At 38.5% G+C, this 13,375-nt stretch overlaps 1 protein-coding gene across 1 annotated transcript; it reads left to right on the plus strand.

Annotated features, from left to right (window-relative positions):
• The first annotated feature begins 735 nt into the window (after nt 1–735).
• On the plus strand, nt 736–11,659 carry LOC137891023 (apoptosis-associated speck-like protein containing a CARD). The gene is made up of 8 exons (XM_068735432.1): nt 736–1,092; nt 1,721–1,765; nt 2,308–2,346; nt 3,535–3,542; nt 7,842–8,097; nt 9,435–9,479; nt 10,040–10,078; nt 10,831–11,659. The coding sequence occupies exons 1-8, from the start codon at nt 840–842 to the stop codon at nt 11,094–11,096; spliced, it is 951 nt and encodes a 316-aa protein (XP_068591533.1). The 5' UTR covers nt 736–839; the 3' UTR covers nt 11,097–11,659.
• The last annotated feature ends 1,716 nt before the right edge of the window (nt 11,660–13,375 follow it).

Consider the following 13,375-nt stretch of genomic DNA (forward strand, 5'->3'; position numbering starts at 1 on the left):
TTCTTTTGCACATTTGCCAATATTCTATATTTCTCTTAACGCTCAATCAATCCCATGAAAAGACAAAAGTGAACGACTATTATTGTCTGTGTATCCAAAGCCTCGTCTTCTTATCATTCTGTGGCACAGAGCTTCATTGTAACACTATTAAAAACACGTAAATGAGTCCCATCGTTGCACTGGGTGACATGTTTCTTCCACCAGGTTAGTTTCTTCATTACTGTGAAGGGAAGGGTTCCCTGGTGGGTTGCCATGAAAGCCAAGAAGGGGATTGAGATGTGTGTGTGTGTGTGTGTGTGTGTGTGTGTGTGTGTGTGTGCGCGTGTACGCGCGCGCTCAAACACCATGTGGGGGTCTGGGAGAGGAAGTGTGTTCATCTGATGAATGGACATGAGCCTGAACTACACTAATTGTAATCTCATTCATTTTTGCCCGGGACAATCTTAGGTGTAAAATAAAACACCCAGACTTTAACGTAAATGATGCAGATGTTCAGTGTGGACAACATGAATGGAACTTTATGCCAATCAGATTAAATCAACTACATGTTTACAGAGCGAAAACATGGAACACAACAGGAGGGTTAAGTTCACTTGCAATTAATTAATGAATTAATGAATTACTGTAATTGTTCATTTTTTACATTAAACTATAATAATTATTATCAATTATGATATTTATCGATATATCTTGATCATAACATTTTCCGACAGCCCCTGAAGGCATCATATGTATCTTTGTATGTATATGTAGTTACACCATAAGGAAGAGAACCTTATTCTTCTTCCTCTGCTGATATCGAAACATTTGCTCGACAGTCCGGGATCTTTCGCTAAGAAATGGCCCCCAAAACCGCAAAAAGGTTGATTAAAGACACGTTGGCGGACCTGACAAAGGAAAACTTTGAGAAGTTCATCGACGAGCTTTTGGACCGAGAAGGAGAGCCGCGGGTCAAACGCAACCAGCTGGAGGATAAAAGCTTCATAGTGGTCGCTAATGTCTTGGTTTCAACTTTTACCGAGCTCAGGGCTCCTGCAGTGGTTGTAGAGTTATTGAGAGCGATCGGCTGCACAGGGGAAGCAACAAAACTCGGTAAATATCTCTCGGCTTCATGGTTTTGATGTGGAATGACAGCAGAATCTATATTCGGCTTAAGATCGTTAAACCCTTAAAAGTGTGCTTGCAGATAATTAAGCGACAAATGAGCACGTTTAATTGGAAAGGTGGTATTTTTGCAGCATAGCATATTTTCTACAATATTAAAGTTGAAAATGAAAGTGAAAAAAATAGTTTGAACCAACCCGCCTTATTTTTACTTTCGCTTTGGATCAGTGGCGGACTCAACTGTCTGAGGGTGAAATAAAGAAATAAAAAGGGCACCAGATGCATGAAGCAGGGTTGTAGAGCAGCTTATATGCACCTCATCACGTGTTCTTGCTCATTGGGCATCAAAGAGGGCTTTTACTGTAATTGTTGTTGCTTCATAACAGACGTACAGGGACCCCCGTCTTTATTGTGTCATTCAGTGCAGCTCACTGAGACACGAAATAAAGACAGACTTGAAGAAAACTTAACCACATTGTACATAAACCATAAAACAATACGTAATCTTATTCCCAAACCCAGGATCCCAGTTTAGAAATCTCAGAATGTTTCCTCCATTAATCCTGTAACTCAAGGTGTAATTCCATCATCTAATAGTGTCTTTCTATTTTTGCAGAGAATGAGATTGGTGGACGGTCCTCATACCCCGGTCCCAGTGACAGTGAGTTGTTTTTGACAGTGTTTTGTTCACATGAGACATTACAGATTAGCTGTTGTAGAAAAATGAGTTGCATCGAGTTGTTTTACAGTATTTCCAGCATTATGATGTAAATGTTTAGCTGAAAAACTGTGCTTCAGGATTTGACCTTTGATATCTTTTGTAGAAGTTGAGAATAGAACAGAACTTTATCTTCCTGCAGAGTGAAACATTGTCTTTAGCTCACCTAAACATAAAAGCAATCAATATTTACACCACCAGGATTACATTTCCTGTGGCAAACTGCCTCCCTCTACATTTATGATGACACTGACTCGCACAATGTGTCTTAAAACCAGTGGGGGGGGGGGGGGTGTTTAAGGACTAATTAAGTGCAGGAAAAGCATTTGAGAGACAAAGTCTGTGGCTTTTATTAGTTTTCTAATTTTATAATTAAATATGATTATTTTTACTTGCTGTGTGTATAGAAAAACAGTAGTATGTATGCATGAACACTAGACCGGTTCATCGTTAAGCAATTTTAATTTTCCATAAATTTGTTTCAGCTGTGAGACCCTCAGTCGGACCAGGAGGTGGCTGCACAGGTAATATGATGTCTTCTTAGCAAATTGAATTTATGCTGCCTGAGATCAGTCACTGATCAGATTGTTTAGAAAATTTTAAATCCAGAATCTGACTTTGAAACCTTGTTGCTGATTTGCTGCATGGTTGTATATGTAGAACAAGTCTAACTTGTTCTCCAAACAGAGCACAGGCTCAAGAGTGATGGAAGGAACAGATGAGTGCTGCGTAATATTATTACTATTGAAATGAATGGTTTGACACTTTGGGGAAACATTATTTGTTGGTGTTCTTTCTTGGAGTTGGATGAGAAGACCGCTGTGACTGACACCGACTCTGTCATCCCCAGGACAATTTCCTACCGGTACACTCCGTTGTACATCCCTTCTATGTTTCTATATTTAAATACACTTGACACTTTTACATTACACTTACATTACACTTGTTTTAAAGTACTGTTTGTTTGTGCATTATATTTTATTGTACATTTTAATATGTTTGTATTTCTAAATTATGTCTTGATTATTGCACTGTAATCATTGTTTATTGTTGCACCATTTCATCATGACAAATTCCTTGTATGTGTAACGTACTTGGCAATAAACGGTTCTGATTCTGATGTTTGTGCATCAAGAAAAGAACTTGAGCCTGGATACATTTAGCTTAGCTTAGCATAAAGACTGGAAGTGAAGGGAAACAGTTAGCCTGGCTTCGTCCAGAGTTCAAAAATCGTCCTATATCTTGTTTGTTTGGTACAAAAAACACAAACTTTGGACAGACTAGCTGTGCTCCCGTGCCTCCAGTCTTTATGCTAAGCTAAGCTAAATGTCTATGCTAAGCTAAGCTAAATGTCTATGTTAAGCCAAGCTAAATGTCTATGCTAAGCTAAGCTAAATGCCAATCTCACTCTTGGCAAGATGCTAATAAGTGCATTTCCCCAAAATGTCATCATAAATAAAATGTGGGAATGGCATTTGGAGAAAACATATTTTTGTGACAGTGAGATGTTCCCTTATTCATTAGCTGTAACAACAGTATGTACTCGTCCTGGGACCCACATGCAGTTCAAAACGCTTCAATGAATGCAATACACATGCAACTGAACTATAGAAATCACTGTTACTTAATCTGAAGTCCTTTTCTTAGAATTGTATCAAGTTGGCTTCATGTTATCTCCAAATCTAATCTGTCATTTTTCCTTCTTTTCTCAGGGGATGAAGTGGATTTAAAATGAAAATCTTGGCTGTCACTACCACGAGGGAGAAGATGAAGAAGCTCTACTCTGGTCCCCTGTATGAAGCTGGACCTGAAGGCAAAGAAGTCTTCTACAAGATCCTTGAGGAAAAGGAGACATTTATCGTTGCTGATCTCAAGAAAAAGAAGTGAATGTTGAGGTGAAATGTATTTTTAGACCAAATATACAGTCTAACTGGGACCAATGTTTTAATACAATAACAACGGGGGAATTTTAATGTTTAACACTATGTCTCTGTGGGGGTTTTCTAAAAACAAAAAAGCTTTTTGGCTTTATGTTTAAACTGTTTCCTCTTAATGTTACCTTTAAATCAACCACCAAGGATCTTGTGTTGATAATGTTACAATACTTAGTTCAGAAAATCTCTCTTAATGGTCTCAACTTTTTTTAAGACAAAATGTAGTGTCAGCAATTTCTCCTGCCTCTGATGAATAAAAACACCAAGTTTTTAAAGATTGTTTGCTCAATTTTGCTTTATTTGAACCAGAATGTATTTAGCATCGCCTTCAATCAGAGGATCGGCGGTTCGATCCCCGGCCTGCTCCGCTATTCTCATGTCAATGTGTCCTTGAGCAAGTCACTTAACCCCAAAATTGCTCCTGTAGCTGTGCCTACGGTGTGTAGATAGATACTGAATTGTAAGTCGCTTTGGATAAAAGCGTCTGCTAAATGACTGTAATGTAATGTAAGCATCAACATATTTAAAACAATGTCCTGTTTACTTTCCACAAAGCAGAATATTGGTTTAGGCCACTTTCATAATTGAACATACAAACTCAAACACACAATACATCTTATATTAACTTAATGCTTCTTCTGAAAATACATTTTGGGTTAGAAAACCATCCCAGTGGTCATTAGTTTAAGTGAGGTTCACTCTTAACAGTTTCTTGGTGCAATACTGTCTCAAAATATAAACATTTTAAAGGAAATTATTAGTGAACCTCCATTTCTTTTTATAACCAATAAGTAAAAAGATTTACTATTACTTTTGACAGCTGCTGTACAATTCTCCTTCTGGTGACGATTTCGGGTGACATTAGTATAAAGAATCAGTGATTTGGTCAAACTGGTGCAATTGTGAACCTATGTTCTGTATTGTGAATTTGTATTGAGTAAAAACAAAATATCACATACATCAAGAGAAGAGTTCAGTCATTTAATCTATATATACACCAATATGCACATATTGTTATTATAAAGAGTTGGAGCAGATTATACTTTATGTTCTATTATTATAAATGTCACTTTGTACTTTTTAAACAAATTTATATTGTCTGATGTTTCTCTGTCAAACTCATATTGCTCAACGTCTTACCGGTGAAATCTCAAGTTGTGCTCATCTCAACTATCAGATGAATTGTCATGAAATTTAGTACAGATACCCCCCCCCCCCCCCCCCCCGGTCCCCTGACTTTTCCTAAAGCGTCACCATGAGGTTCACATGCGTGGTTTTGAGTGAAATGTCTCGAAAACAATTTGATGGACTGCCATGAAATGAAACGCATTTGTACACATTGGCCCACACGTGCATGTCCCCATGAGGATGAATGAATTGTAATCACCTTGGTGATCCCCTGACCTTTTATCAGGACACATTTTAAAAGGTGCTAAACCTGCAAAATGTCGCTGTAAGAAATGTTGCGTTGTTTTTGATTAAATTGTTTTCTTTGCATGACCAATATGTAACACCAGATACAAAATTGACACCATATTGACCGCCGTCCCAAAGCTCTTATTTCTGCTCTGAGGATCGAGGAGCCATGAGCGAGGATGCGCGAGAACAGCCTTCCAGGAAGTGTTTTAACGGCCGACACGCCCCCTCATTGTTCATCAGCTATGTGATTGGACGCTGCAGCTGATCGGACTGACTCACTGACTGGAGTTTAACACCAGAGTGTAGACAGATCACAGATTAAACTCAAGCTTTATATTTGATTAGTTTTCTGATTCACCGTCTGGTTTAAAAATATGTTTATTGTAGACTGAACAACAAAAGGACCACAAACAACTTTCTTCATTTATTAGAAAGATTTGTCTTTCCATGAGCTGATATTTCCCTCAATAACTTATATTATGGATACAATTAAAGTCAGAGAGAGCTGGAGAGACGAAACACTTTTTACATAATTTATCATCATTTCATTCAGTCACGTGAGGCTGATCATTCCCGAGTGTCTGGTTTGATGAGTTATATCAATTCATTTAACCTGAAACATGGAGCCTAATACATTCATTCCAGTGTTCAAGAGAAACCATAATCATATTCTGGGCTAATTAATAATGACTTTACGATCTGAATTTCAAAACGTACAGACGCAAATAATTCATAAATAAGACAACAAGCATTCCGCCTTTAATCGGTCAGCTGCGCTTATAAACAGGACACAGAACACAGTATAAATACCACAGAACACAGTGTAAATATATTAGTTATTAATATTATTAGTTCCTATTATTAAGTACAGTCATCATGTGTACAGACACACACTTCTCAAAAGTCTCTCCAGCTGTTAAAGCCGACTGACATCTGATCCAGCTGTGATCAGAGTCGCCGTCATCAGAAACAGACGTCGCTTCATGTGACGCTTCAGAGGAAAGTCTCTTTTCTCTTAAAACATATTTCCTCGCTTCCTCTCTCCACGTATCCCTGGTGGGAGGGACTAAGACGAAAGTGAGGGAACCGATGATGCAAGGACTTGGGATGTTCCCCAGGTTTGTGATCTGCAAAGCACTTTTATCCTCCACGTGGCTGTAGAGGACCCGCGGCTCCTCTCTGCGGTCCCTCAGCTCCTGACAAAACGTAAGAAAGTCCGTCTTACTCAGATTCTCCAGCGCGTGCCTCAACGCGCGCTTGATTGCAATCTGGACAAGAAAAAGAAGTGCTGCTTTCAAATGCTGTCGGAAATATTAACATGAGCCGGTTTTTAAACCCCTCCCAACCATAGCCTCCTAGCAACCATAACCAGTCAAAGAGCCATATATACATGAGATCAGAGAGATAAGTACACTGCTGACACAGCAGAACAACCTTTGTCCATACTCTCCCAACCAGAACTTTACACGTGCTCAATCATCATAAATTACATTTATTTATACAATTATTCCTCTTTTGAATTAAACATGTTTTTGTATCTTCATGAAGTGAACCGAAACACTGACAGAGTCTCAATCTTGGGTAATAATGGGAATAATTCTGAAAATTGTAATCATACAGCAAACCTCATGTGAACTAAAAGGAATTTGATTGAATTTGAATCAAATACTAATGTGCTGTTTTAAATTTCCATCACCACTAAATGATCATTTATAATGCCTTACAGTCTGTTGCAAAGGTACAAAGGTATTTGGGTTAGTCTTATGTGCTACTAAAAACATTTTTTTAAAGCAATTGTGTACTTTCCTGTCGGCTACTAAACCACGTCTGTGGCTGCAGCATGAACAACACTCCATTCAGTGGAGTGTAAGCAGGCCAGAGGTTCCAGCTTTGTCTTATTGGTGCATCACATGTTGACCACAAGCTTTGCAGCTTTTAGTTTCTGTCTGTGGGTCAGAACTAGATGAGCCTTTGTTATATTCTTTTGCACATTTGCCAATATTCTATATTTCTCTTAACACTCAATTAACCCCATGAAAAGACAAAAGTGAACGACTATTATTGTCTGTGTATCCAAAGCCTCGTCCTCTTATCATTCTGTGGCACAGAGCTTCATTGTAACACTATTAAAAACACGTAAATGAGTCCCATCGTTGCACTGGGTGACATGTTTCTTCCACCAGGTTAGTTTCTTCATTACTGTGAAGGGAAGGGTTCCCTGGTGGGTTGCCATGAAAGCCAAGAAGGGGATTGAGGTGTGTGTGTGTGTGTGTGTGTGTGTGTGTGTGTGTGTGTGTGTGTGTGTGTGTGCGCGCACTCAAACACCTTTGCATGTGGAGGTCTGGGAGAGGAAGTGTGTCCATTAAATCAACTACATGTTTACAGAGCGAAAACATGGAACACAACAGGAGGGTTAAGTTCACTTTCAATTAATTAATGAATTAATGAATTACTGTAATTGTTCATTTTTTACATTAAACTATAATCATTATTATCAATTATGGTATTTATCGATATATCTTGATCATAACATTTTCCGACAGCCCCTGAAGGCATCATATGTATCTTTGTATGTATATGTAGTTACACCATAAGGAAGAGAACCTTATTCTTCTTCCTCTGCTGATATCGAAACATTTGCTCGACAGTCCGGGATCTTTCGCTAAGAAATGGCCCCCAAAACCGCAAAAAGGTTGATTAAAGACACGTTGGCGAACCTGACAGATGTGAACTTTAAGGAGTTCATCGACGAGCTTTTGGACCGAGAAGGAGAGCCGCGGGTCAAACGCAACCAGGTGGAGAATAAAAGCTTCATAGTGGTCGCTGATGTCTTGGTTTCAACTTTTACCGAGCCCGGGGCTCTTGACGTGGTTGTAGAGTTATTGGGAGCGATCGGCTGCAAAAAGGAAGCAACAAAACTCGGTAAATATCTCTCGGCTTCATGGTTTTGATGTGGAATGAGAGCAGAATCTATATTCAGTTTAAGATCGTTAAACCCTTAAAAGTGTGCTTGCAGATAATTAAGCGACAAATGAGCGCGTTTAATTGGAAAGGTGGTAATTTTTGCAGCATAGCATATTTTCTACAATATTAAAGTTGAAAATCAAAGTGAAAAACATATAGTTTGAACCAACCCGCCTTATTTTTACTTTCGCTTTGGAGCAGTGGCGGACTCAACTGTCTGAGGGTGAAATAAAGAAATAAAAAGGGCACCAGATGCATGAAGCAGGGTTGTAGAGCAGCTTATATGCACCTCATCACGTGTTCTTGCTCATTGGGCATCAAAGAGGGCTTTTACTGTAATTGTTGTTGCTTCATAACAGACGTACAGGGACCCCCGTCTTTATTGTGTCATTCAGTGCAGCTCACTGAGACACGAAATAAAAAGAAACACTTTTCCTTGTTATGTAGTCAAAGTCTCTCTGGTAAATAAAAACTACAAAGCCCATGTGTGCATATGTAGGTCCAGTCAAGGCTTATTTCCAGCTTAATACAGCAAAATGGCACAGCTGCTAAATGAAGGGCCCTTTTCACGGCAGACATTTTGATTTGTCGTAGTAGGAAAAGCACAGGTGTTATTGATATTAATTATATGAATTATATTAAGTGTCCCTGTAATCTTTTCCAGTGAGCCAGCGTGCAAAATACCAGAGCCTCCCCTGGGTTGAATGCAGCTATAATACATTTTATTAAGTACAGTCTACAGGTCTATCTGGCAAAAACATAATATTCTTATATTTTACAATTGATGAAGTGGTTTTACACCTAAACGCACCAACATTTGCACAGACCAGTTAAAAATCAATTCAACATGATGAACATTTTAACACAGAACAAGAAGTGTGGATTTTTCCTCCCATCACACACATTGGATGTGCTCCTTTACCAACCAGTATGAACAGGACCTGAACTGGTTGAGCAGGAATACAAAATGCTCTTCTGTAAAAGAATGTTTTAATTAGCATGTGTTCAGACACGTTGCAGTTTTGTGTTCAGATATGGAAATCTTTAAGACTTTTTCAGTTTGTCCAACATAAAAAACAAACACATTTTTAATATATATATATATGAACATGTGATTATCATTTTAAGACAGACTTGAAGAAAACTTAACCACATTGTACATAAACCATAAAGCAATACGTAATCTTATGCCCAAACCCAGGATCCCAGTTTAGAAATCTCAGAATGTTTCCTCCATTAATCCTGTAACTCAAGGTGTAATTCCATCATCTAATAGTGTCTTTCTATTTTTGCAGAGAATGAGATTGGTGGACGGTCCTCAAACCCCGGTCCCAGTGACAGTGAGTTGTTTTTGACAGTGTTTTGTTCACATGAGAAATTACAGATTAGCTGTTGTAGAAAAATGAGTTGCATCGAGTTGTTTTACAGTATTTCCAGCATTATGATGTAAATGTTTAGCTGAAAAACTGTGCTTCTGGATTTGACCTTTTATATCTTTTGTAGAAGTTGAGAATAGAACAGAACTTTATCTTCCTGCAGAGTGAAACATTGTCTTTAGCTCACCTAAACATAAAAGCAATCAATATTTACACCACCAGGATTACATTTCTGTGGCAAACTGCCTCCCTCTACATTTATGATGACACCGACTCGCACAATGTGTCTTAAAACCAGTGGGGGGGGGGGGGGGGGGGGGGGGGGGGGGGGGTGTTTAAGGACTAATTAAGTGCAGGAAAAGCATTTGAGAGACAAAGTCTGTGGCTTTTATTAGTTTTCTAATTTTATAATTAAATATGATTATTTTTACTTGCTGTGTGTATAGAAAAACAGTAGTATGTATGCATGAACACTAGAGCGGTTCATCGTTAAGCAATTTTAATTTTCCATAAATTTGTTTCAGCTGTGAGACCCTCAGCCGGAGCAGAAGGTGGCTGCACAGGTAATATGATGTCTTCTGAGCAAATTGAATTTATGCTGCCTGAGATCAGTCACTGATCAGATTGTTTAGAAAATTTTAAATCCAGAATCTGACTTTGAAACCTTGTTGCTGATTTGCTGCATGGTTGTATATGTAGAACAAGTCTAACTTGTTCTCCAAACAGAGCACAGGCTCAAGAGTGATGGAAGGAACAGATGAGTGCTGCGTAATATTATTACTATTGAAATGAATGGTTTGACACTTTGGGGAAACATTATTTGTTGGTGTTCTTTCTTGGAGTTGGATGAGAAGACCGCTGTGATGTTTGTGTATCAAGAAAAGAACTTTAGCCTGGAGACATTTAGCTTAGCTTAGCATAAAGGAAACAGTTAGCCTGGCTCCGTCCAGAGTTAAAAAAATCTAAGCTAAACTAAATGTCTATGCTAAGCTAAGCTAAATGCAATCTCACTCTTGGCAAGATGCTAATAAGTGCATTTCCCCAAAATGTCATCATAAATAAAATGTGGGAATGGCATTTGGAGAAAACATATTTTTGTGACAGTGAGATGTTCCCTTATTCATTAGCTGTAACAACAGTATGTACTCGTCCTGGGACCCACATGCAGTTCAAAACGCTTCAATGAATGCAATACACATGCAACTGAACTATAGAAATCACTGTTACTTAATCTGAAGTCCTTTTCTTAGAATTGTATCAAGTTGGCTTCATGTTATCTCCAAATCTAATCTGTCATTGTTCCTTCTTTCCTCAGGGGAGCACTTTGTGGTTAAACATAGAGCCGAGCTGATCGATAGAGTGAGCAACATTCCATCCATTTTGGATCAGCTCTTCGAAAAAAAAGTCATCACACAGGAGACTTATGATGAAATCTTGGCTATCACTACCACGAGGGACAAGATGAGGAAGCTCTACTCTGGTCCCCTGAATGCTGCAGGATATGAAGGCAAAGAAGTCTTCTACAAAATCCTTGAGGAAAAGGAGAGCTATCTCGTTGCTGATCTCAAGAAAAAGAAGTGAATGTTGTGGTGAAATGTATTTTTAGACCAAATATACAGTCTAACTGGGACCAATGTTTTAATACAATAACAACGGGGGAATTTTAATGTTTAACGCTATGTCTCTGTGGGGGTTTTCTAAAAACAAAAAAGATTTTTGGCTTTATGTTTAAACAGCTGTTTCCTCTTAATGTTACCTTCAATTAGTTTAAATGTGTATGAGGCGTGGTGCCTCTTCTGCCTGATCAGTGAGGACCATGATGAGATGAGTTTTACTTTGAAAATCAGATTCATCAAATGTTTATCAGACAATTTTTAATCCAATTTTTATCCAACAAAGAACAAATGGAATGAAAGTCTGTTTTTAATTGAATTATTTTAGTATAAATTAAAACATGCTTGATCATAAATGGTTATCCATAAGTGTTGCTTCTAAAGCAGGTTTAACTTTTCATTTATGCCATATATATGCTATTAATCACTTTAATTCTGCCCAATAACAATAAGTTTACTTTTGGAGGGTCATTTAAAATGTTTTCTATTTGGAAATCTATATACATTTATAATAAAGTCTTATGATTGCTATGTGTGGTTCTGACGTTTTCAGTGAATGGAGGGTTAAAAATGGAATATAAGGCAAATATAATGATGTAATAGAGTTTAGAAACATGTCTTTTTTTTAAATTGTGCACATTGATCTTAACATTTATGTATGTAATGTTATATGAATGTGAGGAGAGGCATGCATTGGTTATCTATCGCTCCTTTTGTCTGACTTTCAGCACATGTCACTGAGGTGTTCTGTAGTCAGCGTTTTACTCTCACAGGATCTGTATCCGGCCGGATGGAAGGAGGCTGAGAGCAGAGTCCTATTTTAATGGGGAACTGCAGTGATTTTACACATAAAGTCTGTTTACAGGAATCAGGGTGCAGAGCAGCTGCTGCGTCAGTGAAACAAGTTGTAAGAAGCCTTTTGTGGCTCTAGAGGGAGCTGTATGATACATGATGACAGTTGAAGCTCAAGACCACAAGCTCAAAAAAAGGAATTTGAGAGGTTGATTAATTATTTTGCATAATTCTTGGTAATTTTTCACGATAATAAATATTCAATAACATCACTGTTATTAAGTGTAGTGTGAGAAAGATCACGTCATACATCAATGAGCTCCTCCTGTTTATACTACATTGCTTATAATCAGAAAATGTGCTTTTGTATAATGTAGAAGATTTTTCATTTGAAAAAAAATATTCAATAACTTCACTGTTATTAAGTGTAGCGTGACCATAAAGCACGTCATACATCAATGAGCTCCTCCTGGTTATACTACAACAGTTATTCGGAAAGAATGTGCTTTTGCATAATTTTGGAGAATTTTTATAGGAAAAATATTAAATAATTTCTCTTCAAATTCTGTTCAACCACCAGGGATCTGGTGTTGATAATGCTACAATACTTAATTTGTAGAATCTCTTTTAATGGTCTTAAGTCTTTTTTAAGACTAAATGTAGTGTCAGCAATTTCTCCTGCCTCTGGTGAATAAAAACACCAAGTTTTTAAAAACCCGCCCCATCCTGAGAGAATGCCGGCTTCTTCCCACCTGACACACCTGACGTGCTGCACGGAGCGTTGGCAGCAAGATTGCGTTCGTTGAACTGGCGGCACGTGTTGCCTACTGGCATTCGTTAAGAGAATGCTTGTTTTTGTTGTACATTTGAACTGTCCTGGCCTTTTGTTAATTAAAAGTATTTGTTTGTTGAAATCCTTGCCTGAGTTTGCGTGACATTTGTTATGGTTTCGAGCCAGACCATAACAAATTGGGGGCTCGTCCGCTTTTACACGGTGAGTAACGTACTGTTGTTCTGTCCCTGTTAGGCGGAAGAGCGGACTCCCTTTGGAGTTCGTTGGGGGGGTTCTGATGGTGTGGTGTTTAAAGTGGTTAGAGCAGTTGTCTCGGGGGGCACGTCCGAGGCTGCAGGTGAGTTACCGGTTCATGGTGTCTTTACCGAGCTTGCGGGTTTAAGTGCATAAATACCACAAATAAGCACCTGAAGACTCGGGGGGGAGTTTAGCTAGTCTCTGGTGAGGTAGTTAGAGGGACGGGACTACGGTGATGTTTAGCTGTAATGGGCCGTGTGTGTGTGTGTGTGTGTGTGTGTGTGTGTGTGTGTGTGTGTGTGTGTGTGTGTGTGTGTGTGTCCAGTTTGTTGAATGCCCTGTTTCTGTCTCTTTACAGAAACTATGTAAAGAGACAAGAATCTATCCCAAAAAGTTTTTCTTTTACCTTTTGGGATAGATTCTTG

Source organism: Cebidichthys violaceus, unplaced genomic scaffold, assembly GCF_023349555.1.
Source record: "Cebidichthys violaceus isolate CVI_PGR_0920_01 unplaced genomic scaffold, fCebVio1.0.p SCAF_7, whole genome shotgun sequence".
NCBI lineage: Eukaryota > Metazoa > Chordata > Actinopteri > Perciformes > Stichaeidae > Cebidichthys > Cebidichthys violaceus.